The sequence below is a fragment of the Pimephales promelas genome, chromosome 4 (assembly GCF_988280905.1).
Source record: "Pimephales promelas chromosome 4, fPimPro1.hap1.1, whole genome shotgun sequence".
Classification (NCBI taxonomy): Eukaryota; Metazoa; Chordata; class Actinopteri; order Cypriniformes; family Leuciscidae; genus Pimephales; species Pimephales promelas.
In genome coordinates, this window is record NC_142772.1 from 24,125,992 (window position 1) to 24,152,257 (window position 26,266).

The window sequence follows — 26,266 nt, forward strand, 5'->3', positions numbered from 1 at the left end:
AATTTTGAAAACAAATATTTTCTTTGACTTTTTATTACCTCCAAAATAATTCACTTCAGTTTCTTCATCACAAACAGCTTTTGATTCAACCTAGATTCAATAAATTAAAATGTATTGAAGTCTGTTCACATGTGATGTTTATGTATATGACTATCATTTTATTTTAGACAGACAAGGTACATATAGGGCTGAAAGATAATTTAACATTATGATAACATTTTGAGCTGCTTTTTCGGTAGTGAATGGTTTCTTGTAGGGCAAAATCTTTGGCACCAACACTGGCACCCTGTCAGTGGACAAAGGGCAAAAGAAAGATCATAAAGACAACACTTGAGATCAGATCAGACTCAGAGTTAAAAAAGCTTTTCCAAATGTACTGTACGAACTGAGATATAGCACGTGTAATGTGCATTTACTGTCTCGGCCAGCACAGCCAATCTATTTATTCGCTTTTCCATGACATTTTTTTCACATGTCAGGATGCATTCATTGCTCTGTTTAATTCACTCCTCTCTCAACCTCCGCTGTAACTCTGGGTTCAGATGCATGGGTGGTTGCATCCATTCAGGGCAGCCATTTCTTTTATACTGATTTCTGACAGAGCGTGAGGAAGATCAGGTTGAAAATTGTGTGGCCATTAAGCAACGCTAGTGAACTGTTAGCAAGTATGTGAATCTGGTCATGTTTTCATAAGAGCTTCCTTAGAGGATTGATTGAAAAAAAATAATTAGTCATTTACTGCAGCTATCTGGAATTAAGATGGCTGGTTAGAGATTGTAACCACTGCCTCCAATCACGTGAGATTTATTAATTCACATTCTTGAATCTCATACCCGTATCTCTTACTCAGAGCATGATGTGTCAAGTCCTATTATCAATTTGCAGTAAATCTTAAGTTTGGCTGAGTTAAGCTCAGTCAACCTCATAGAGCGCCTTTTGAGATAAAAATGAATTGAAGGATCAGCCATTAAGGGCCAAACCATTCACAAAAAGAGCCCGAGGGCTCAGGCCTCGTGTCTTTGACCCTCTTTTATAAAAATAGATGCTTACAGGAACCACCAGACAATCTTATGCACAAGCCACTGCCTCATTAGAAGTCCACTTCTAAAGGCTAAGAATAGAACGCAATGTGTCGCTTCACTGACACTGACTTCAAGTTCCTTCAGAGAGTTCAATTTCAAGTTCTAGTTAAAAGTTTTAAGAAGAGCGTTATGTAAAGTTGATATTTAAATTAAAGAAAATTGCTCTGTTGTGCAATGAGCTCCTCAAAATCTGTAGAAGTGAAATAACCATTAGGCAGGTCTCCTCTAACCCTCATTTAGCTTTCTCATGGTCTACCTGTCTCTGTTTTCTATTCACTCTGTTTCTTTCAGAAATGATCACTGACAGTCAAATTGAGAATGGTCTCTTGAAAGCTGACTTGAAAGATAAGGTCATGTACACCTTGCTGAGGAAGCATCGGCACCAGACTAAGAAGTCCAATCTTCGCTCTTTGGCTGACATTGGCAAGACGGTCTCCAGTGCAAGTAGGCTGTTTTCCACCCCGGATAATGGTAATATGGGTGCCAGTTTGGTGCAGTTATTCCTCCTATTTCTTTTCAATCTTTTTTTGACATTTTTTTTTATTCACGGATTTTGTGGATTGTTTTCTTAACACTTAGTATTTTTTTTAAAGTATTTTTGCCTTTTTTGATTTTGTGTTTTGAATTTTATTGTGTTATTCACAAAGATAATTGAAGAACCATAAAACCATTTTTTTTAGTTTTATTCATTTTACTTTATTTTGAAGATTTGCATCACAACCTTTTACAGATTTGATAGCATCTGTCACATAGTTTTCAAATATTAAAAAATGTGTTTCTAATGAATTTTTTTACTAATTTTGCTTATTTGATTAAGTAGTTGTCTCCATGTTTTAAAGACTCCATGGAATCACTTGAAATTGTGATGACCAGTCAAAAGTTTTATTTATTTATTTTGTATTTTGAAAGAAATTAATACTTTCATTTAGCAGGGATGCATTTATATGATCCAGAGTGTAAGGGGATTTAAGATACAAAAAATTTATATTTTTTTAGTAAATTCTGTTCTTTTGAACTTATATTGATATATTCATCAAAGGATCCTGAAAAAAGTATCACAGTTTCTACAAAATCACAAATCAAGTATTTACCACTTGCTAGTCAGGTACAGGTCGAATTGGGGGTAGGGGCGTTCTCATTCTGGAGAGTGTTTTATTGGACAAAAAACTGTGTTGGTAAGGATGACTTATCAATATCTGTTAAAGATCAGTTTTGGCTTTTAAAGAGTACAAACACAAATAGACAAAGCTAGTAGACATGGAATAAGTTCATGGGGTCTTTAAATAGTAACTCGTTCCTTTTCAGTCCTTGATATTATTTAGTCTGTCCTGTCTCTGTCTCCATGTTTTTCAATGATGCACATTGCACACAATATGCTGAACATTGCGTTACATTTTTGAGAATCTAAACCGTAAACTAATCTGAGATCTAATCTAATAAACTAATCTAATGAGAAATATAAGATGATACAACACTTCAAATAATGGTCAAGAGGATCATTTGATTTTTGGCAGTAATATTCAAATTCATTGATAGATAAAAAAAATACACAAACATCATGATTCATGGTCAGGCTACAAATTCACAGGGTCAACCGATTATCAGCCGATATTAAGCATGCTTTATGGTTCTTGGTATCGGCAATTTTCAAAACCGATTTGCCGATAGAATAATTTTATTTTAAAATGAACTATATTTGGCTCTAATGCAGCCACATCTGTCAGAACTCGCCACTCTGTAGACTAGACTAATGAAAGCTTTGCACTCTCACACCGAAAGCACTGGCTGACTGGAGCTGCTTCACTGATCATCAGTTGTCTCTCAAAATTAAGGCAGCAGCAGAATTTGCTGAAGAAGCAATAAATGACTACACTGAAGTTGAAAAATACCCCAATATAATAGAGCCCTGTGATTTCTGCGATGCAGAAAACTGACGAAATCCAGTCATAAAAATGTAATTTACTGTATTAAATTCTGTAGTTTACGGAATATCACGGAATTTGTCAACTTTTTGATTAAAAGCAGGTCAGTGCAAATCAAATAGAATTTCAAACCGCAAAAATACTATATAAATACGAATGGCGCAGATGCGTGATTTGATTTACCACACACACACACACTGGAGCATGCGTGATGCTTGCACTGTTTTCAGCATCAGCCGCATCATTATATGAGGACATGATTGCTTAAAGATCATCTCCAGAGTTGCTTAGTCACTTCACAAGCATTTTAATGATTTAACTGATAAAAGTTATCATCATATCATATCATAAACACACAGAAACTCAAAGATCTCCACAGCAACCTGTCAAAATAAAAGTTAGGTTTTTCATAGGGCCCTAAAAATGTCATTTTTGTTAAACTGTAAATAAATTGAATAAGTTTGATGATTTCAATTAATTAGAACTGCTTTTTGATTACTAAAATTTAAATTAAAATAGAGTCTTTAAGTTTTACAAAATACTGCTGGGTACTCCCAGCACTTTTTAAGTTATTTTATTATTATTAATAACAGTTCTCAGATTCAAAGATATATTTAAAGTCATTTAAAGAAAGTGTTTGTCAAAATCATTTGTTATTCTTAATTTTGACATTAATTTACATTTTTACACCTGACATATGGGTTCAAAATATCAGTTATCTGTCTATTTGATCTGTAATAATCGGTACATCGGCCCTGAAAATAACACATCAGTCGACCCCTAGGTTTTATACCATGAATCCTGTGATTCATTGACCAATGGACTGTTTGAAGGTGACAAATGTTATTCCCTTGAACTTTTATATTCCCTTAACTTCCCTACCTTCTTAACAAATGTTTCTTTTCTACCTTCTCTTTTTCTGAGCAATGTGTGAGATTTTACTGCAGTCTCACACAATCTTTTACAAAACTTGCTAAACTTTACACCTATAACCACTGGCATGACCTCTATTACCTTAACAATCTTTCTTTTCACCCTTCTTACCATCTTTTTTCCTCTGGATACCCTGCTGCACTTGTCACTAAAAGCACGTAATCCACTTGAGAGTTCAGTGCCTTGTCTAATGACTCGCACATCCGAGGAGGTGTTGCGAGTCCCTGGAAGTCCAAGCATGGGATGGCCTAGTAAGTTTCAACTAACCAGTTGCCAATGTGTGTGTGTCTCACCTCACATAGTGTGTTAAGTCCAAAGTATACTTAAGTAGGGTATGCGTATAGTTCACATGGTGTGAATTGCATCATCAGAATAGGACAAATGATTTTATCCACAAGATGGCAACTCTACCCTGCCCTATTTCTTCACAGTTGAAAAAGAACTCGATGAGACGGAACAACAACAAACTACTCAAAATGGCAAACACCAATAGATGGCTGCGTTGATGAGTGCTTGTGTGAGGAGCTTAAAAGAAACCCACAACTTTAGTTTTAAAGAATACAGAGACATTTCATCGGACACCAGACAAGGACTAAACTTTCTAGTGCGCATGAGTTTGACCACCTGTGTTCGCTTACACTGTTAAATGGAGTATACATTAAAGGCTATGTATTTGGCTGTACTCTTATACACTAGCCTCCACAGTAATAAACTGGAGTATACTTTGGGCTTAACATTGATGTGATAGAATAGCATACCTTGGTAGATTAAAAGGGTCAGATCTGCTTAGATCTTTTGAAGAGTTCATTGAACTCTTCATTCAACAGTGAATCTTCTCAGCGATGCCATAGAAGATTCATTTTTGATTCCTCACCCTTAATAGATTTTAATGGCGCATTCTTTTAATAATCACATTGGACTCATTTATGTGGAACTTTCCACTGGAAATCATCATGTCATCATGACTATAACCTTATTATTTAACAGCTCTGATCAGATAATGTATGATTCATGAAGGTGGATGTGAAATCTCTTCTTTTTACTTTTCTTCAATGTACCATTCTTTATTTGTAAGTGATTCGTAACTTTTTTTTTTTTGGCTACGTTTTTCTTCTTCTTTTGGCTGCATCAAACTGACATCTTATTCATTATAGCACAATAATCCTGGTCAGTAATAGTGCTGACAGGTTTTCTGTGACATTTTAAAAGTCTTTGCTTCACTGTGCTTGTCCTGTTCTCCTGCATGCTGTTCACAGCATGATTGCAATGACCTGGGCTCTGAAAGGTTAATAGTTAACCTTTCAGTAGATCCCTTTCTCTCCTGGCACATCACCTTTGCTAATTTATTTTATTCTATGGACTAAAGGAATTCGGAGCCTATAAAATATTCATATTCTGGAAAGTGTTGTCAGTCCCATTAGTTCCCCATTAGTTTATTCTGACATACAAAATGCTCTTGCTCATTCTGCTTTTGGGTTTTTCTGTTGACCTATTTTAATGTTTGTTTTTAAAATAATGGAACGGTTCCCTTTTAATTTGGGTCTTTTTTATTGAACCATTGTCTTTCTCAGGTAGCCCAACCACTACACATCGCAACTTGACATCAAGCAGCTTGAATGATATCTCAGACAAGCCAGAGAAAGACCAGGTGAGTCAAATTTATATTGCCAAGTGACCTCTGCTTAAAGGGATAGTTCACCCAAAAATGAAAATTAGCCCATGATTTACTCACCCTAAAGCCATCCTAGGTGTCTATAACATTCTTCTTTCAGACGAATACAATTGTAGTTATATAAAAAAAAAATGTCCAGCCTCTTCCAATCCTTATAATGGGAGACAATGGGTATATTTTGTCGGAAGTCCATCAAATCCTTAGCCTGGTTCAACCAGACTCTCGTACATTTCATTTGTACAGAGAGTCTGGCCGCTCTCCATTGAGAAACGTTTACTTCCTTGTAGGTAGGTTCTCTTTCGAAGTTCAGAAATATTGGATCTGCCTAGAGTCACTCAGAATCTGCCATAGCCAATCGCTAACGTCTGGTCGTGACGTATGTCATGCGCTGGAAACAAGAAGTCCGAATAATCTTAGGATTATGTTTACAATAAGATGTCTGTCTACGAGAGCTGCAGGTTTTGTTCATCTAAAACAGAAACTCAAATTATGTTCACATTTTTATTCATGACATTTATTTATTTTTTTAAATTACAACAAATTTTAATGATTTACAACATGAAAAACTAACACACCAACCATGCTCCTGCACGAGTACACAAAGTGTTCTATTCATCACAAGAATAACTAAATGTACTGTTTAGAATCTGAGCCACTGATATGACTCCTGAGTGCATCTTCAACAACAGTTTAGCAGCCAGGACTCGGGGCTTCCAAACACCAGGCTAAAGTGTCCACCCAAAATGTCACGGTCGTCGCGCACGCCGAGCTGCCCAGCACGAACTCCTAACTTTTTTGCCTCCTTCACTTGGTACTCCATTACTGCAACAAGAGGGTTGACAACAACACCTATCGGCTTTGCATCCCTATCGTTCGCCTTAGCTAACTCGTTCACCACTAGCGGAGTGAGCTGGAAAATCAAACTTTTCCCAAACCCCATTGGGAGGCGGGCCACAACATCATGGCCACCTACAAAACTTAGCAAACTTGTTCTTGCTCCGGCTTTAAATTCTGTATATTCGGCAGTTTTCCAACAACGGACCGAATAGCTTTTCTCAGGTCTTTCTCCGCTGCCATTACTGAACTCCAACTCAAACTGACGCACTACATCAACATCATCGTTCTCAGCCACTCCCTCTATTCGCTGAATGGTTCTAAAAAAAAAAAAAACTGATTTCTGGAAAACTAAGAATATACAGCAGTCCCAGACGTAGTACTGTAGGAAAATGAAATTGAGCGGAATGTGCGTAGGAGGGCGTAGCCAGGCTATCAAATCCTATCCATCTGTGATAAAATTGCTCGAAACAGTTCCGGGAGTGGTAATAAAGGCCTTCTGAATTGAAGTGATGCATTCGTTTAAGAAAAATATCCATATTTTAAACTTTATCATCTAAAATAACTAGCTTCCGGCAGACAGCCATACGCAAGTCAACTTATGCCAAAAGAGTAACCCTTGAACTTGGCTGCCCAGTTTGTTTGAACCTATGGTTTGAACTACTAGAGGTGTCAAAGCTTACGCTACTCCTACATCATGCATCGTTAAGTGTTACTGTTTTAGCGTAGGTCAACTTGCGTACGACCGTCTGCCCGAAGCTAGTTATTTTAGTTGATACATTTTTAAATACGGATATTTTTCTTACACAAACACATCGCTTATTTTCAGAAGACCTTTATTAACCCCCACAGAGCCGTGTCGAGCAGTTTAATCACAGATGGATGCACTTTGATTGACTTCCAAAAAAATGTACCCATTGACTCCCATTATAAGGATTTTAAGAGCCAGGACATTTTTTTATTATAACTCTGATTGTATTTGTCTGAAAGAAGAATGCCATATACACCTAGTATGTAGCCTGGATGCCAGCCCGAACGCAAAATTTTTTGGCCGGGCAGTTTAGTTTGGACTTGATCCATTGAGGAGTAATTATGATTGGTTCAGAAATCGTTGGGCCAATCAAATTGCCAGGGCGGGCTTAATACGATGATGGACAGATGATCGGCAGTTACATAATCATCTACCATCAAGTTGACTGCAGCTAAAGAATTGAAATGTATAGATTCTGCTATCATGTCTGTTGTAAAAGACGAATCGACAGTGCATTAATTTTAAAAGACGAATAGAGAACGGCAATTAAGGCATTTGTCGATCGGAAAGATTTGTCTGCCGTCCTTCCTACGGGATTCGGCAAAAGTTTCATTTATCTGTTGGCTCCGATGGTCGCTAAGAAGATGGGATGCAATGAAAACCCTGTGGTCGTTGTGGTTTCTCCTTTGGTCGCACTCATGGAGGACCAAGTAAAAGAAGCAACACTCATTATGTTACTACTTCTTCCAGCGTACGTGCAGTTGAGTTCTGTTGACAACTATGCGTAGCTTACCTTTGCTTCAATTGGTTATAAGTCTATCCAATTGAGTGCAGAGTTTGTTTGTTTTTTGTCCTGATTCGGTTAAGACACGCCTCATAATCAAAGCCCAATGGAGCAGTATCAGACTCACATTCTGACTAGAATATGAGTATGACAAAGTATGGCTTCAGAGTAAGTAAATCAAGGAGGAAAGTAAATCATTTGTTTCTACAAAAATATGAAGCCACGTGAGAGTTTTTAACATTAGTAATTTTAAGAAACGTTGGTTAAACTTTACAATAAGGTCTAATTTGTTAACATCAGTCAATGTATTAACTAACATGAACTAATAATGGGCAATATTTTTCTTACAATATTTATCCAGCTGGTTGTTATGTCAGAATAAACACAGACAGGGTGATCAGGACCCAGGACCCCACATCAGCCTGAAAGGGGTTTATTCTAAAATAACAACCTGCTGGATGTACATTTATCCTGCTTGAATGGCAGAAGCTATGTTTGTATGAAACAAATGAGAGTGAATCCACAATACTGTATGACAACCCTTACCAAAATAAAGTATACTTCAAGTTTATTTAACTAAGTAAACTTAAGTAAAGTACAAGTATTTCTCCCAAGTATACTGGACATACCAAGTATACTAAGATCATAGTACTAGTAGTATACTTGTAAGTATACTAATTTAATACTTCTTGGGACTAAATTGGCCCACTTTTTAGTATATAAAAGTATACTTTTAAGTATACTTAAAGTGTAAGAGTGGTAAACTTTGAGTTCACAACTAGTTTACTTCAAAGTTTTATTTTGTACTGCAGTTATACTACAAGTGAACTTATAGATATACTTCTAGTTTACTAGTTATATACTTCTAGCCTGGATTTTTAGTTTATGAAAGTACACTTTTAAGTATACTACTCAGTAAACTACTAGTTCAATAGTTTTTATACTATAAGTGTACTTGTAAGTTTTCTTTCAGTGAACTTAACATCATACTTATAGTTTACTATTTATATATTATTTTTTACGCTGTGTTATATGAAAAAAAAAACCCAGCATGGTTCATATACAGCAACCATATATCTTTCTTACTTAAATTGGCCAGAATTACCTTATGTGTTTCATGTAAGACCAATACATGTCCTATAGAAAATCAGACCGATTATGGCCCCTTTCATACTAAATAGCACACATACAACTTATAGGGGAATTTTGTGTCGTATACGAATACTGTAAAAGTCTTATATGAGTTGTACATGACAAAAGTATCGAATGGTGTATGGTACTTGTAGAAAACACACAATATTCATATACAAATCATTTAAAGTTCTTATATCGAATCAAATGAGTTTTACATGACAAACATATGCAATGGTATATGGTTTTATTACAAAACAACTTAAATTCATATACAAATCATTTAAAGTTCTTATATTGAATCATATGCTAGTCAAATTAAAGTAATATACGATTTATACACATTTTGTGTAATTTTTTTATACTTGTTATAAAAAAGTGTCATACAGATTTCATGTTTAGATGACCAACATGACTTATACAAAGTTTGCAAATTTGGAAATTGTACAGTACAGAATTCTGTTCATTGTAAAGTTTAAAAAAGGCAAAATTCAAACAGTGGTTTTAACAAACTATTTATTTTATTAACAAACAAGCCCCTTTACATCATAGGTTAACCTTTAAAATAAACAATGAATGCAAAATATAGGTATTTCTGTCAAATGGTCTGTCATACTTCAAATCCTGAACAGTGAATGTAAGTCCAGTGTCAGTGAAGTTGATTCAGTACCTTCGACCTGCAACAGTACAGCAGTGCTCGAGTCAACAACATTCAGCAGAAGAACAGTTCTAGGATACGAGCGGATCAGTCGCAGGGTACGAGTGGATCAGTTGTGTCCAGTTGCTAACAGTAGAGTTTCATAGAGCAGGAACGGCTGTGCAGATCCAACTTTCTCGAAAAATCCTGGAGTGCTGGTTCTCTAGATAACACAACACAAAACCAGATCGATCACAATTAATACAATTTGTGTCACACAAGAAACTATTTTGGTTAGATTAAGAATAGAATTTACTGATTTCCAAGTAAATTAAAGACTTCATTCATCCAAAAATGTTAATTCTGTCATTAATTATTATTATATGTTGTTCCAAACCAGAGTTTTGTTCATCTTCGGAACACTTAACGAAGTTAAGCCTATACAACTACTATTTCCAAAGCCACGGAAAGGAAATCAAAAGTCAAAAACATGTCCTTTGGTAAACTTGAGGAACACCCATCAAAGTACAAATGTGGGGAGGCGTTGCGACAGTTGTGTTGCAAAAGTGGATCTCTACCGTCAATCAATGCAAAGACATGTTACGCACAGAAAAAAATCCTGTTGAAAATTTTTAACTTTGCCGTCAATTTGCCGCAACGCTAAAAAAAATGAGCCTGCCTGCGACGCACGAATGGATTCAAAGTGTTCAAGCGTATACATGTGAACACAGCATAATGATGTACCTTTATACCAGTGATCTCAAACTCAATTCCTGGAGGGCCACAACTCTGCACAGTTTAGCTCCAACTCACACGTGTAAGGAAGTTTCTAGCAATCCTGAAGGCCTTGATTAGCTCAATGGATCATTTGTGTGCTTAGGTTTGGAGCAAAACCGTGTAGTCCTGTGGCTCTCCAGGAATTGAGTTTGAGATCACTGCTTTATACCTTTCTGGGGCTTGAAAGCGGTAGTTGCATAGACTGTCAATGGAGGGCAGGAAGCTCTCAGATTTCATTAAAAATATCTTAATTTGTGTTGTGAAGATGAAAGAAATTCTTACATGTTTGGAACAACATGAGGGTGAGTAATTAATGACAGACATAAATTTAGACACCCACCTTAAGAAATCTCCCTAATAGTCAGCCGCCGGAAGAATCTGTGTTCCCTTCTTGTGGCTGTGATGTTGGACAGGTGATAGGCAGACATTTCCCAGTCAGTGGAGTCTAAAATTAAACAGCAAGAAAACATATACCTGTCAAGTCATGAAAACAATTGGTTTGAAAACTAATTTTAAGTCAAAAATAAAAATTACTTTTGTAAAGTTATTTGACTGGACAAAATCAAAATGAGTGTTATGAAACACAGAAAATCATAGTTATACGAAATAGCAACAAAGCTATGATTATTGTTTTTGTTTGTGCCCATGATTCTCTCATGTTATCTGTTAAATCTTACCATCACCAAGTTCTAGTCTGTACAGTCTTTAAACACCAAGCCTGGTTAGCATTAGCCACTCGGTGCATCATAGAAATGCTCCTAGAAAAGACAAATAGCTAAATCAATAACTTACATTTAAACATAAAAGCATAACCACCAAACATCAAAAGTTATTCTGATAAGTACATTTTGCATAAATATTTAATCTGAAAGAATTAATTACCCATTCTAAGAAAATTGGTCGTCCAAAAAAGGAAATTTCACGTGCATTGTTGGTCTGCAGTCTGTGAGTTGTAAAAGATAGTTTGAGGAGGATAAATACTTTTACTATTTGCACGTCACAAATATTGTCATAAACAATATAAAACACGTAATGTAAGGAGTTAAAACACTTACTATTTGTTTTTACTGTTAAAAGCACATCACATATATTGTTAAAAAAACAATATAATGCCATGAAATACATATTGTAGATTAGATTAAAAACACTTACTTTCTGTGTTTTTCCTGTTAACGTTACAAGCAAACCTCCCTCGTCGTCAGCTCAGTTTTGAGTCAAAGAAGATAGTCGCCTTGGCTTAGAGAAAATATTCGGCTCGTTTAAGCGCACAAAGCATTTAAATATCGCTGAAAATAAATATATTATAAAATACATATTGTAAATTAGATAAAACACTTACCTTCGCCGTTTCCCTGTTAAAAAACAAACGAATCCTGGTCAGCTCTGCATCGGAATCGGGCGTCGACGGAAGTGCCCCCCTGAGAGCGGTTTAGCCACGCACAGCAAACAATAAGACGTTATACAATGCATAAATAAATGCGATAAAACACTTAATCCATGCGCTTTCCCTCGTCGTCATCGAATGCCTTGCATCGCGAATCATTGAAAATGGCGTCTATGTAAAATGTCTCTGCATGTTTCGTCGCGCTCAACAAGTAAAAGTCCCGGATGTAATTCATCATCGAGTTTTATTTAAATCTTTTTTTTTTTTTTTATTGAATATGTATCAAATAACAAGCAAGTACAGAGCACAAAAACACATAGAATTCCGACATGTTATATCAAGTATATTAAACTTCACACATGGAAAGAAATAAAAAAAATAAAAAAAATAATAAAATAAAAAAAAATAATAAAAAAATAAAAATAACAATAAAAAAAATAAAAAAATAATAAAATAAAAGACATACACAGAGGAAGTTTTATTTAAATCATGGGGTGCACCGATTTAACAAAGTTGCGTCAAACATGTTTCTAGAACAGTGAATAAAATGTTGAAAATTGGCGAGAATATATTTTTGTATATGTGATAAACTCTGGTGGTGATATGCATAAGAATACCTTAAGGAAAGTTTTATGTTTGTACAGGTTAAGAATAGTATTTTATTTTATTTTATTTTTTTATTCAGAAAACTTTAAAGGGAAATACAAAGACATTTGAAAACCCCAATTCTGATAATTTACTCTGATGAAGATATACATGTCTTTCTTTCTTCAGTCAAAAATAAATTAAGGTTTTTGAGGAAAAAATTCTAGGATTTTTCTACACAGACTTCAATGGTAACCAAAAATTAAAATTTTCTAAGAAGGTTCAAATGTCCATCTCAATGTAGCTTCAAAGTCTCGACATGATCCCAGTCAAGAAGTAAAGGTCTAATCTAGCGAAACGATCGATCATTAAAAATAATAATAATAATTAAAAAAATACTAAAAATAATAATAATAATATTATACTTTTGAAACTTCTTTGAACATTTGAATAGTTGGTTGCCATTGAAGTCCATTCTGTGTATAAAAAAAATTAAGTGATACATGGATATCTTGGATGACATCAGGGTGAGTTTGAAAGTCAACTTAATACTTTAAGATATATGCTGGACATGAATATTAAATTAGCATTATTTTCCTATGTTTTTACATAAAGAAAATCTATATGGCTTTTGTGTAGGACATGCAGTATATGACATGTATGATTAAAATATATATTAATATTATGCAATTTATATATGTTGATTTTTCAGCATATATGTCTCTTACAATATTCTGTTGGAACATATAAGAATCACAGGTGTTTTTATTTTAGCAAACCTTTTCCATATGGATAGGTTACTACTTGCATATTATACTTGAAATATACCTTTTACTGTACTTTATGTACACTTGATGTTAACTCACTCTACCAGTGGACTACAAATATAAATATTCACAAGACAAACAGGAGTCAAAATCAAAAAGTCATTTACTTTATAAATTTTCATAGTTTTCAAACAAATATTGTTTTGGATGCCCAGTTCAAACAAAGGACAACACAGTACGAACACATACCCACAAACAGGTTGTACTTCTTTAGTTTCTGCATTTAAAGTATACTACTAAGTTTCCAATTAGCTTATAGTATTTATGCTTGAAATAAACCATTAACTGTACTTTAAGCATGCAGACTTGATGTTAACTTGCATGTTAACTTGCATGTGAAAATTATTTAATAAAAGAGTAAACACAAGTACAAGCCAAGTACACTTAAACTTTCAGTATTCAGAAAGAATACTTTTCTTAAGTATATCTTGATCAAATGATTAAGTACAAGTATACTTAGACTTTTCTGTATACTTGTCAGTATAAGCCAAGTATACTTAAGTATACTTTTGTTAAGTATATATCTGAAAAGTATATTGAAAGTAGACTGAAAGTACACTCTCTTATTTTTAGTTTAAAACAAGTATTCTAATAGTACACTTGAATAAACTTATTTTTCGTAAGGGAATTAAATAACTGTACACAAAATATTAAAAAATATATTGATTTGACTGAGTCTTACTATTTTATTAGTTCACCAAATGCTAAACTTCCTGGATGAGCCTGCGTTATCTGTTTTCAGCTGTTGTTTTTGGGGAATATGCAGCTGGATAACCAATTGTCTAATCAGAATCAAGTATTCCACGGAGCTGTGTAATAACTAAAGTTAACTAATGTTAACTAACCAACAATATTACAGTTTTGACTATTTATCATCAAATAAATGCAGCCTTGAGCATAAGAGTCTTCTTTTATACATTAAACAGCATAAAGAAAATGTTATTTTATTTTATTTTTTTATACTCAGATGTAAAAATAAAGATGGAATATATAGTATCTGTAAATTTGGATTGCCAAAAACCTTTGCACATAAACAGTCTTTTTTTTATTTTTTTATGTTTTTTTTTTTTTCTAATCATAAAATAGGACATTGTGGTTACATGCACAGCAGACCAAAAGCAGTGGACTTTGTAATTCAAGGATATAGCTGGTGGGAATTACAGACAGGGAAGTTGGTCTCTCATTTTGGGAGCACCAAGAGGTCATAAGGGTGGTGTCAATCTGTGACAACCCGTAAAAATTAACTCACTTCACCGAAGTTCACCTTAGATGAATTGTAGAATCTTCCCTTTTACTTGGGAATGCATGCCTTTTTGCTGAACGCAGCATTATGTGCAATAGCTGACACATTTTTGACAGTGTTTTCTGTGCTTCAGGCAGAAAATACTAGTGTGAATGTGATTACTCCTCTGGCCTCCTTTGTTGACACTCTTAGGAGATGGCCCTTGCTCCTTGTGACAGAGTAGGGGATTGAGAGGCTGTTAGCGTGAGGGGGGCCAGACACATGGACAGATTGCGATTGTAAGCACAGATTGAGGGGTGGCTCGGCTTTGTGTCATGCACTGTGAAAGCCTTGTGGCTTGTTACACCTTAGCTTCTTTTTATTTTTTTTATGACGTCATTCCTGGTTTCACAGAATCTGGAAATGATGAAAATTAAGTATTTTTGAGTGATTTGGTATAGTGGTTTAGAGTGATGAATTATTTTGCCCTTTGTATTATGAATAATTGTTTGCTGTTCTAAATTGAGCTAACTTTAATATCCATATCCCATGGCTTCTTTCTGTAATGTAGGACAAAAGTACTTGACTTTTTTTTTCCTCAGAGAGAGCGCCCCCCTAAGGAAGGACCATGAATTTATTAGTCTTTCAAGCCTTGACAAAAATTGTTTTATTACATTTTATTAAGATGGATGGGAATAAGACAAATACAGTATTAAAAACTTTTTAAACGTTAAACCATTCATTTAAACATATTTGCCAAGCTTTTGGTTGCAGCATTTCATTTACGATAGCTTCAACAGGAAGTCATCAGTTCAATGGCTTCACAACATAAAATGCTGGCTGTCAGACTGTGTTGACAGACTGATGAAATAAAGCATTGCTTGCTCCAGTATCAGAGATGATGCTAAGCCTTTCCATGCCGTACTACCTGCCAGAGAGCTGGACAGCTCTGATATCCTTGTGAAAAATAAATATACAAAAACAAATATTTGAAATACATTTATTTTATGCTAAGTCTACTACAAATACATTTACATATTATGTTCTTAATGTAAATACCATACAATTGTACTTTTGGTATACTAAACTAAAATCTGCTAAATTGGAACAACTAATTTTTTACTTAATGCACTTTAGTTATCTGGAAATAGTGCTGCAGTCCAACTAAAGATATGTGCTAAAATGGAACTATTGCAAGTATACACTTTGTACTGTTTAAATATATTGAATTTAAAGACTGACCTAACTGTACTGAGGTCATTCTAACCTCATATAACTACAGTAAGAGTGACATTAAAAGACATTTTAGGCTTAATATTAAGAAATGTGCATTGTGCAATACAGAAGTACTCCAAATAAAGTTTAATTAAAATATTTATATCAATAATCCTCAAGCATTATGTCAGTATGTTTTGTTTTTTTATAGGGTAGAGATGTAATATTTGATTTTAATGGAAATTGATTGGGGTTTGTGATGTATTGAAAGGTCAGAAGTTCCATTTGTGATGCATGCAATGTAGAAAAAGTGGACAAGATTTTGTTACAGCTTTGTATGGTGTTGTATTCAGCATAATGTGCTGCTGAAGTAACCATCTGCCGACCCTTCTTTGACTCCTACATATTACACTGAACGAAGCTCTGAAGTAAACATTCTTATAAGTCTGAGAAAAAAAAAAAAACCCTATGGGTTGTTTAAGGTGTGTCCTTTTAATACCTTAATCATCCCTTTACACTCGTCTGTAATGCTGTCTACAATCTGGCCTCCAGTTAACATCAGTGACATCACTCGTCTCCATCTTTGGCCATTGCTTACTCACTTGTTTTTGTTTCATTCACGGTTAAGATCATTTTTATTACTCCATGGTGGCTTTGCTTTCTAAATTCCCAGATAATTAAGCATGAGCATGAGCATGATGAATCGAGTTTCTTCAAGGGTTATTCCCACGAAGCAGGAATAATCATGTTGGGCTGCTTCTTTCGTCTCAGTTTTCTTTCTTTAACCAAGCAAAGTCTGTGTTAATGGTATAGTTCACCCAAAATGTCTTATTTTACTCACCCTCATGTGCCAAACGTGAATAACTATCTTGCTTTAGTGTTTCACAGTAAGGGGCCGTTAAAATCACTCAAACGTTGTAGTTCATATGCTGACTTTGATGAGTGAGAGGTCTGTCTTGTCATGTGCTCAAGTGTTCCAGGTTAAATGTTTTCCATTGTGCTTGCTAGAAGTTTTGTTCTGTCAATTGTTAACTAAACTGCTTACTCTGCCTGTTAAATACGACTTTCAGGAGATAATATTTTTGTTTATGTTTTGGCAAGATACTGGGCAACTGGTTTATGAATGACTGACACTGGAACCTCATCTTCAGTTTATCAGCAGAGCTGTCAAATCTGATTTATGAGCTTCCTAGTTAACATGTCAATGGATGTCTACCATGTGTGCTAGTCTTACTGTTAAAGAATAATGAGAGTTTACATTTTTGGAAGTAATAAACAAATAAAAGTTCTTTATATACGCAATAAGCTTGAGTAATTGTGAACACATTTAGCTATTACAATAATAATAGATAGGTCATAAATGACCTTTGCGGCACCAGTTACAGTTGCTTAACGATTGGTGGCTATGTGAGCAGGGTGAGCTAATTATCTTTGGCTTGTAAATTTCACATTTGGCATGACTTTAAAGACTGAGCTGGCAGATGCCACTGCTTTGAAGTTGGCCTTCATTTTATCACTGGTAGGAACAACAACTTCGCATATAAATAAAATTAATTTAACAGTTCCTTATACTGGTTACCACTGGTTCCTCTGAATATAGAGCAAAGGAATGCAGGAGTCACAGTGGGCCTTCGCTGAACCCTAGAATGAACCATCCTACATACCACCACCAATCTTTGTTGTTTCCATTAGTTGGACAGTTGCGGCTGTTGGATTCATCCCATCTCGCCTCAGGCAACTCTTGATACAAAATGCCAGCCGGGCAATATGTTTAATGAGGTCATGTGTTAGGGCTTGATTTGTGTACTTCGTTTATCCATTTCTTCTTTCTTTTTGAACTGCATGCTTCCAGCTGAAGAACAAGTTTATGAAGAAGCTGCCCAGAGATGCTGAAGCTTCCAATGTTCTCGTTGGAGAAGTGGACTTCCTGGACAGTCCTTTTGTGGCCTTTGTGAGGCTGCAGCAGGCAGTCATGTTGGGGGCGCTGACTGAAGTGCCTGTTCCCACCAGGTATGACCTGCATTCACCCCCCCCCCCCCCCCCCCACAAGGCCAAGGAGGGAAGTAAACGTAGTGGAAAAGGGGTACTCAGTTAAAATTCAAAGCTTTTATTAAATGTGTATGTTTTTCACCAAGTGTGTTAATATTTGGTATTGTCGTTGTGTCCCCAGATTTCTGTTCATTTTGCTTGGACCCAAAGGCAAAGCCAAGTCATACCATGAAATTGGTAGAGCAATCGCTACCCTGATGTCTGATGAGGTACATGTAGAGTCTAATCTTAGCCGAGAACTGTTTCAATCCTGTTTTATATTGTTGCGTTCATTCTTGTTTGCTTATGAACTACTACATTCTGTAACAGAACTTGTGTTATAAATTTACTGTTACTATATTACATTTTTTTTTTTTTAGATTAAGTGTTAGTAATTATTGTTTTTGTCATTTTCTGTATTTTTTTATTTATTTTTTTCTATTTAGCTCAGATTTATTTTTGTTTCAGATTTAGTCTTAATAATTTAGTTTTTCAACTTAAACATTTAATTTCTCTCACATTTTTAGAGTTTGGTACACAGATTATATGTTGCTCAGGGCTGCTTTTTTCTCATCTCAACTGCTGTATGAACAGGCCAATTTAATAATCACACCTATTTGTAAATAAATTTGTCAATCCTAAACACTGACTGTATGAACATAGCCTACTTGTTCTGATACTGTGTAGCTGTGCCTGAAAAAAAAAAAAAACTGATTGTGTTTGAATTAGTTTGATTAGATTGTGTTGGGATAGTAAGCCAGTAATCACTGTTCTCTTATCAAGGTCTTCCATGAAATTGCATACAAAGCCAAGGACAGACAAGATCTTCTTGCTGGCATTGATGAGTTCTTGGATGAGGTCATTGTCCTTCCTCCTGGAGAATGGGACCCTGCCATCAGGATAGAGCCTCCCAAATCCCTGCCATCCTCAGATAAAAGGTTCTGTCAATGTTCCTATTTTGACTTGTGGATTTGAATGATGGTCATGTATAATATCTGAGCCTGTCAATTTTATGTCATATATATACTGTTTATATATTGGATGCTTTCTTGGCACACTTTAGGCCCCTTAGTGCCAATTGGGCATCGTTTAAACTGCGAGATGCTATCCTATTAATATGGGCCAACATTTCTAAAGAATGCTTTCAGCACCTTGTTGAATTAATGCCACAGAATAAGGCAGTTCTGAAGGCGAAAGGTCACACACCATATTTATATGGTGTTCCTAATAATGCTTTAGGTGTATATATATATATATAAAAGACATGGTCAGGAAGTAGTTTCAAATGCCAGCCAGGCAGGTCTGTGCGAACTAAGGTCACTCATTCATTCATTCATTTATAAAGGGTAGAGCAGCGGTTAATTAGATGAAGTACGTCACCTCTTTTTGGCTTCAGGTGAAGTGACAGCAGGCTGCCGTTTTATCCTGCCACCTGAATACAAAAAGGAGAGCTGTGTGCCAACAGAATGCAGTCACACCAGCATCACACACAGTGTACACAACACATTACACACACCAGTCCTCGTACATGCATTCACGGGTTGTTGAATGTAAACAACAGTATGAATTACTTCACTTACTGTACTGTCTGTCTGTCGTTCATAAAACATCCATCCATCACTTTAGCTTGTTCTTTGCTTAGTCTATCGTCTATCATTTTATCTATTGCTCAGTCCTTATTCTTTTTATTTCTTTTTATAATTTTTATCAGTCTGTCCGTTGTAAATTGTTTATTACTTTATTTCATGTTTAATCTTTTTTCTGTCTGTTTTTTTTATCTATTGTTCAATCGCTCTCTGTCTTTATCTCATTTTTTATCTATTGTTTTGTCATTCTATCTATTGTTTGATCATTTTATCAGTTTATCGTCCTTTCGTTCGATATCTTTTCTTGGTTTAAATGATTCATATCATACAGTATGTGTATTCAGCAGACTCAAGGGGATCCATGTGCAGCTTTTATAGAGAAGTCAGACAGGCAGGGATCGACACCAGTAAACAGGGCAATAAGAAAAGGCAGAGACAAACCAGATGACATGCAATGGTCGGGGCAGGTTGATATTTATTGGTTGATATTTAAAAAAAAAACTTATCTTACAGGTATTTTACCGACCAGGTTGACACCGTGGGGTGGGGTGTGCAGTGTGAGCGTGTGAAACCAATCAAATGCGGGTGTCTCACGGCCAATGCGTGAGAGTTGGCAGCTGTGCAGCACAGTGCACGTGTATGGTGTTTGGTATAATCAGTCCAGGAAGGTACAATGTAGTCTGTGATAATCCAGGGAGTTTATGGCTAATCGTGACAATATGGATTATTGGATGCGTACCATATTCATATACTGTACAGTATCAAGGCATTTAGATGTAATTTGAAGATTACCATGGTCTTACCATCTTTATCTTATATTTTTATTTCATATTGTACAGTTGTGTGGGCTACCACGGTACTGGCTTGCAGGATGTTTAGTTGACTTAACTTCAGGCTGGGGGCCTTAAAATTACTTATAAAGAGTCCCCGTGTGTGTCTTTTGTCATCTTTCTTCCTTCTCTGTTTTCTTTCCTCCTCTATAAGTTATTTCAGGACATTAATGACATTCAACAATCTCCATTTGTTTGTTATGTTGTCCAGAAAGAACATGTATGCTGGAGGGGACAGCACACAGATGAATGGAGACACGCCTCACAGCGGTGGAGACGGGGGCGGGGGTCACGCAGTAGGCGATGAGCTAAAGAAGACGGGGAAGTGAGTGTGTTTGTAGAATGTTTGTATAAATTCTTCTCAAGGAACAGATTATGTTCTCTGAACACCATGGTTTAGTTCAGATAAAGGTTTGTTTTCCTCCTTTCTAAATGACTAGACTTATCTTAATATTAGGCAAGCACTTAGATTTGATTTTTCTAGTACAGTACATTCCCACTGTTGGTTTTGGAAACACCTTGAACTTTGGGAAATTACTGCCTGGTACTATTAGTAATCCTTTTGAGATATATATATATATATATATATATATATATGTTACCAATTCAAAATACCGATTACAATACTACTATATGAAATATTATTTTGTTCATATAACATATGGTGCAGTATTTAGTTTAAGAATTGACCTGTATAATATTTTGTTCTTCAGGTTTTGTGGAGGCCTTATTCTTGATATCAAAAGAAAAGCCCCATTTTTCTTCAGTGATTTCTACGATGCACTACACATCCAGTCTTTGTCTGCCATTCTTTTCATCTACCTGGGAACAGTAACCAATGCCATCACATTCGGAGGATTGCTGGGTGACGCCACAGAGAACATGCAGGTAAAGATTATATTGCATAGTGTGCATGTGTGCCATGTATGTGCCATATGCTCTTTATGCCTGAAAATTCCTAAATAAGAATCAGTCCGAACTTGCCAGAAATTGTAATTCAGTGCTGGTCAATCTTTAACTGACGCAGACTGGGAGAACCTTCTTCTCGGCCCTCTTTTTGAATTGTTACTTTTAGTTCAAAGGTCATGTTAGTTAGTTAGTTAAAGTCTCACAGTTCATATATTAACTGTTTAAAGGGGTCATGAACTGGATTTTTTGGGTTATTTTATAATGTTTCCTGAGGTACAATTTTGTTGTTAATATGATTTTTACATCATAAAATTGTCACAATTTAGAAATAAATGGCTATTCAGCCTCTAAATTGAACACTCCGTTTGAAGGGACGTGTCTGCTGTGAGACTTCAGAGGAAATGCTCAGTGCTGTGATTGGCTGACATCTTTGCATATGAAATAAGTAATACATGTGGAACCCTCTCAAATTATTTTACAACGTTTACTATTACAGCTGTCGAATATGCTTATAGTATTATATTTAGATCTATTACCAGACAGACAGTCTGTTGAACACATGAATAAAGTGATCTCATCATTGCAGCGCAATTTCTGCACTCTCATGAATGTTTTCCCCATAAATAACAATGCAGTCACAATGTAAATACTGTAAGAGCTTCTTTGTGCAGTGTAACAGCATCATTGATTACATACTTGGAGTTTTGGCAAGTTCATTGTTTAGTCACTGGCTTGATGCCGAAACGGTATTAAATGATTTTAAGACAGAGGAAATCCATCTGAAATTGAGTAATTATACATCAGAAATCACTTATCACTGATCAGGCTTTGGAATAAACATGCTTACTTGCATGTTTGTGGTGTTGCTGACGGATCCATATCGTAAAAGTCTTTTTCCAAAGCCTGTGACTGAATTACCAAATAATCAAATGAACCAAATACAAACAAATATTGCACTGCTGAGACTTTCACATTGTTGAGAAAAAACACTTTCCTAGCATTAGGATCATTTGGATGCTAATGCTATTGATCCTGTTTCAATCTTTTCTCGTTCTCATGTCACTATTCACTAACGGCTCAGACACTGTGACGTTGATACTCTTTCTCTGCCCTTTGATGTCAAAATTCCACACTTTTCCGAGCCTGTGGCTTTTGTTTCTGGCCTTGGTTTCAATAAAAGCTATTTTGGGACTAAGAAGGAAGTTTTGAGTTGCGTTTTGAAACAGGATATTTTTATAGTATACCAACCTCTTACCTGTCAAACGATCAAGGAATATTTGGACTCTCAGATCATGAACCCTTGCTGAGATCTACTGCATTAAAAATGCTGTAAAACCCTACCCTTGCATGAAAAATGCTTAGATCTACTGCACATGTTGTTGGCTAGTCAATATTTTAGCTCAGGGAAACACCTTAGCAAGTCAGCTAGCAAAGTGGTGCAATTTAGAGGGATCTATTTATTTTTAAATACATTATAACAATAAATGAGGAAACTAATTAAGATGAGGAGGACTACAGTGTCTGTTCTGAGTAGTCCAGAGTAGATCAGACTCCCCTTTAGTGTTGCACGGTGCACTTAAAATAAAATACTTGAAAAAAAAAAATTCAAACGTCACGATTCCTAAATGTATTAATATCGCTATTTTTATGAATGACCACGTTCCAGATTTGCAAGAGACGTTGGTGAGTGCAACGCACGCTTTCAGTGCCTCCCCATGGACGTCTGTGTTTTTTCTCCTCACGCACGCTGCAAAGAAGCTGCAGCTGTCATGAGACAAACACTACAGTGAGATGGTTGCATGTGCGAGCACAAGTGATACTGTGTCTGTGGCTGCCAGTCAGTAGTGGAGTGGCAATCTGGAGAGTCGGGACTTTTCCCGGTGGGCCGGTAGTGTTTTGATAGATTGAAGCATGTGTCTGAGTGAAGATGTTGCGCAAGTCGTAAAAGACACTGCATCGATGCAACTGATAGCAGTGAAAAAGTGCACTCTGCTTTAATTTAAAAAAAACCAACAGATTTTAGCACTAGATCTTTTATTTAATGTGAAACGCCTTGTATCTAATATAGTATTGAAAAAGTATCAAAATCGCAATTCTTGACTTAGTATTGGTATCGAAACAACTTGATTCTATTTACATCAAATGGGTTGACAGGACTTTTTTGTGTCAAACTGTCAAAACTGTTGTTTGTCATTTTACTCGACAAAAGGTCTTAATCCTTAATGAGGGTGTAGCAGACTTTAGTCACAGTTTTTGATAAAGGTCAAAAGACAGATGAAGTGGTAATAATATACTACAATCACTGACATTCTCATTTGGACGGGATTCGATTTCTCAGAGAGTGCCCGAGTTAGCTATTATCTGGTAATTTGTATTTTGATTGTGTGAGAAACACAAAACATGACTGATTCAGTTGGGATTTAAAGGGATAGTTGACTTTGTTTTAGCTTACCTCAAGGGCATCCAAGATGTAGGTGTCTTTGTTTCCACAGTATTTTCAATTTTGACATTTTTCGGTCAAATCGGTGTTGTCTGTCAGTCATATAATGCAGGTTTAGGGGGTACACGTCAAAGAGCATGCACAGAGAAGTCAAAATTAAACATGATTTAATGACTCGTCCTGTGAATGACACAGAGATTTTGGTGGTGACACAGAAGTTTTACCTTTCACTAAACATATTTAGATATATATTGAAATCGTCTTACATTGCGGTTTCCTGTATATCTAAATATGTTTAGATCTTCAAAGTGAAATGTAAAACTTCCGAAATCTCTGTGTAAACAATGAGTGACGTACACGCACAAGCGATCACTTCCGGCCGAACGTTGGACATGGTTCAGTTGGACATTGGACAACTGATTCAGATCAGTTGGACATGGCTATGGTTCCACGAGGTAAAAACTGTATGATACTGTTCGTTTTCTCACACAAACCGCTCGTTTTGTGTCTTAGGTCATCAATGTGTACGAGTCATTAAATCATGTTTAATTTTGACTTCTCTGTGCATGCTCTTTTATGTGGACCCCCTAAACCTACATTATATGACTGATAGACATCAACGGTTTGACCGAAAAATGTAAAAATTGAAAATACTGTGGAAACAAAGACACCTACATCTTAGATGCCCTTGAGGTAAGCTAAAACGTATCAAAAATTTATTTCAAAGTGAACTATCCCTTTAAATTGGAGAGAAAACTGTAACATGAAGTCACATCTCTTCAATGGCAGTTCATTAAAGTTCTCATAGACCCTATTTTCACCAGGATTAGTCTTCTGAACAATATTTGGATTTCAGATATAAACTTATTCACAGGACGTACAGTATGTGAATTCATATACTAATTTGGACATGGCTAGTTATTACTGAGGAGGGAGTGTCTATTGTCTGGATATGGGCATTTCGGAAGGTCATGCGATCTAAAAAGTGCATTAGTTAATTAATTGTATGGGTAATAAGATCTGTTTGTTGAATTAAGGTAGAAAAAGTTAGCTTGATATGAATAATAAATCAATTGAAATAAGACTTGTTAACAGTATTTACATAAATAAGGGAAGTATTAATTAAAGGATTAAGTGAGAATAGATTCTGAGCCATTTCTGTGAGTAACTTTGAGTTAGCTAAAAAGCAGTTTGTTTATTTGTTTATTTTGTTTATTTTTTCTTCTCACACGTCCTCTGTAAAAATCACAAAGTATGTCTGTGAATGATGATGAATTTCCTTTAACCTCCTCGGGAATAGCTTGTCCCATCCAAAATGGATTTAAACATGCTTAAACAGACTTTCTTCACAGGGAATGTGATTGTGACTGAGCTTTAGATGGGTTTTTCCATAACCCTTTGAATCTTCTTCATTGTGTGTTGGGTAAAGGGTGTACTGGAGAGCTTTCTGGGTACAGCGGTCTCTGGAGCCATCTTCTGTCTCCTAGCTGGGCAACCGCTGATCATTCTCAGCAGTACGGGGCCAGTGCTGGTGTTTGAAAGGCTGCTCTTCAACTTCAGCAGGTTCTTGATCATCTTTGTTCACAATGTAACAATGTAACAATGGAATAAAAAAAATCACTATTCCTTTATCCCTCCATGTTGTAGCTTGCACTATTCTGAACACTGACTGACACTTTCTATTATTAGCACTTCTCATGCTTAAGATATATTGCTTGTATTCCTCATTTGTAAGTCACTATGAAAAAAGAGTCTGCTAAATAAACGTAAACAAACTAACTGACCTTTTTGTAATTGACTGAAACATTTCGGTTACGTTTGTAACCCTCATTTCCTGAGTAGGGAACGGAGATGTTCCGTCGAATGACTAAGAATGGGGTTTCGCTTAGAACGCCTATCAGTTTTTATCAACATAAAACGAGCCAATGGCAAAGAAATGCCATGGGTCTGCGGAATTTGCATGGCGTAACTATGCCTCACCTCGTGTGTATAAAAGGAGGACGCCGGCAGAATACAGACATGTTTCTTCGCTGAAGAGCCAAGACTGAGGTAATGCGATCGCCGCAGCATAGCGGAAAGTCTCAGGGAACAAGGGTTACATATGTAACTGAGACGTTCCCTTTCGTTGTCAGGCTGAGTTCCATTGGGTGACGACGAATGGGGATACCAGTCTAATCACGCCACTTTCCTGAGTAAATCTGAGATCCCTGCTCTCAGGGCTTAAATCTCAGTTCCCTGGACTTAAGAAATACACATATGACCCAGAGGGATGCATATGGGGAAACACTGGAGTGTCCAGCCGCTGGTAGAATATGGGGTGGCAAGGTGGCTTGCCGATGGAAAGACAACTGCTCAGAGAGGCTTACATCGGAAATACACATTTGGGGTTCGCTCAGAGATGGGACCATGCACATGAGAGGCACCTAGCCGACGCGGATGCAATAGACACTGGCATCGACGTCAGGAGTGCTGGAGGAACTCGGGGCTTTCGGGGAAGCTCACCTGAGGAGAATATTGCACGTATCCAGTCTGTAGAGTGGAATGGCGAGCCAGCGAAGACACCTGACCGGGTCCGGTATTAGCTGATTTGAAACGAGTACATGAGAGGAAAATGGCTCCACTTGGAGATTATAGAATCTGGCGAATGTGTTGGGTGTGGCCCAGCCTGCAGCTCTACAGATGTCTGTTACCAAGACGCCATGCGCTAGAGTCCAAGA

At 36.2% G+C, this 26,266-nt stretch overlaps 1 protein-coding gene and 1 long non-coding RNA gene across 12 annotated transcripts in view; one reads left to right on the forward strand and one right to left on the reverse strand.

Annotated features, from left to right (window-relative positions):
- slc4a4a (solute carrier family 4 member 4a) overlaps positions 1-26,266 on the forward strand; it is a 75,896-nt gene that overhangs the window by 34,327 nt on the left and 15,303 nt on the right. For 3 of the 9 annotated variants that reach the window (XM_089130138.1, XM_089130137.1, XM_089130142.1), the window contains 9 exons: positions 1,374-1,553; positions 4,093-4,188; positions 5,509-5,585; positions 17,609-17,766; positions 17,927-18,014; positions 18,568-18,722; positions 20,412-20,525; positions 20,914-21,088; positions 24,979-25,112. In XM_089130138.1, the coding sequence (XP_088986264.1) occupies positions 1,374-1,553; positions 4,093-4,188; positions 5,509-5,585; positions 17,609-17,766; positions 17,927-18,014; positions 18,568-18,722; positions 20,412-20,525; positions 20,914-21,088; positions 24,979-25,112 (1,177 nt within the window). The remainder of the gene's footprint in view (positions 1-1,373; positions 1,554-4,092; positions 4,189-5,508; positions 5,586-17,608; positions 17,767-17,926; positions 18,015-18,567; positions 18,723-20,411; positions 20,526-20,913; positions 21,089-24,978; positions 25,113-26,266) is intronic. The other 6 variants (XM_039649898.2, XM_089130140.1, XM_089130143.1 and 3 more) reach the window with 2 other exon arrangements.
- On the reverse strand, positions 9,015-12,286 carry LOC148981699 (uncharacterized). Of its 3 annotated transcripts, none has more exons than XR_016168306.1 (5): positions 11,676-12,286; positions 11,406-11,466; positions 11,201-11,281; positions 10,864-10,968; positions 9,015-9,969 (listed from the first exon to the last, which is right to left on the reverse strand). It is a non-coding gene; the product is annotated as an uncharacterized LOC148981699 (long non-coding RNA). The 3 variants fall into 3 exon arrangements; XR_016168305.1 differs by having other exon boundaries at positions 11,579-12,286; XR_016168304.1 differs by having other exon boundaries at positions 11,406-12,284.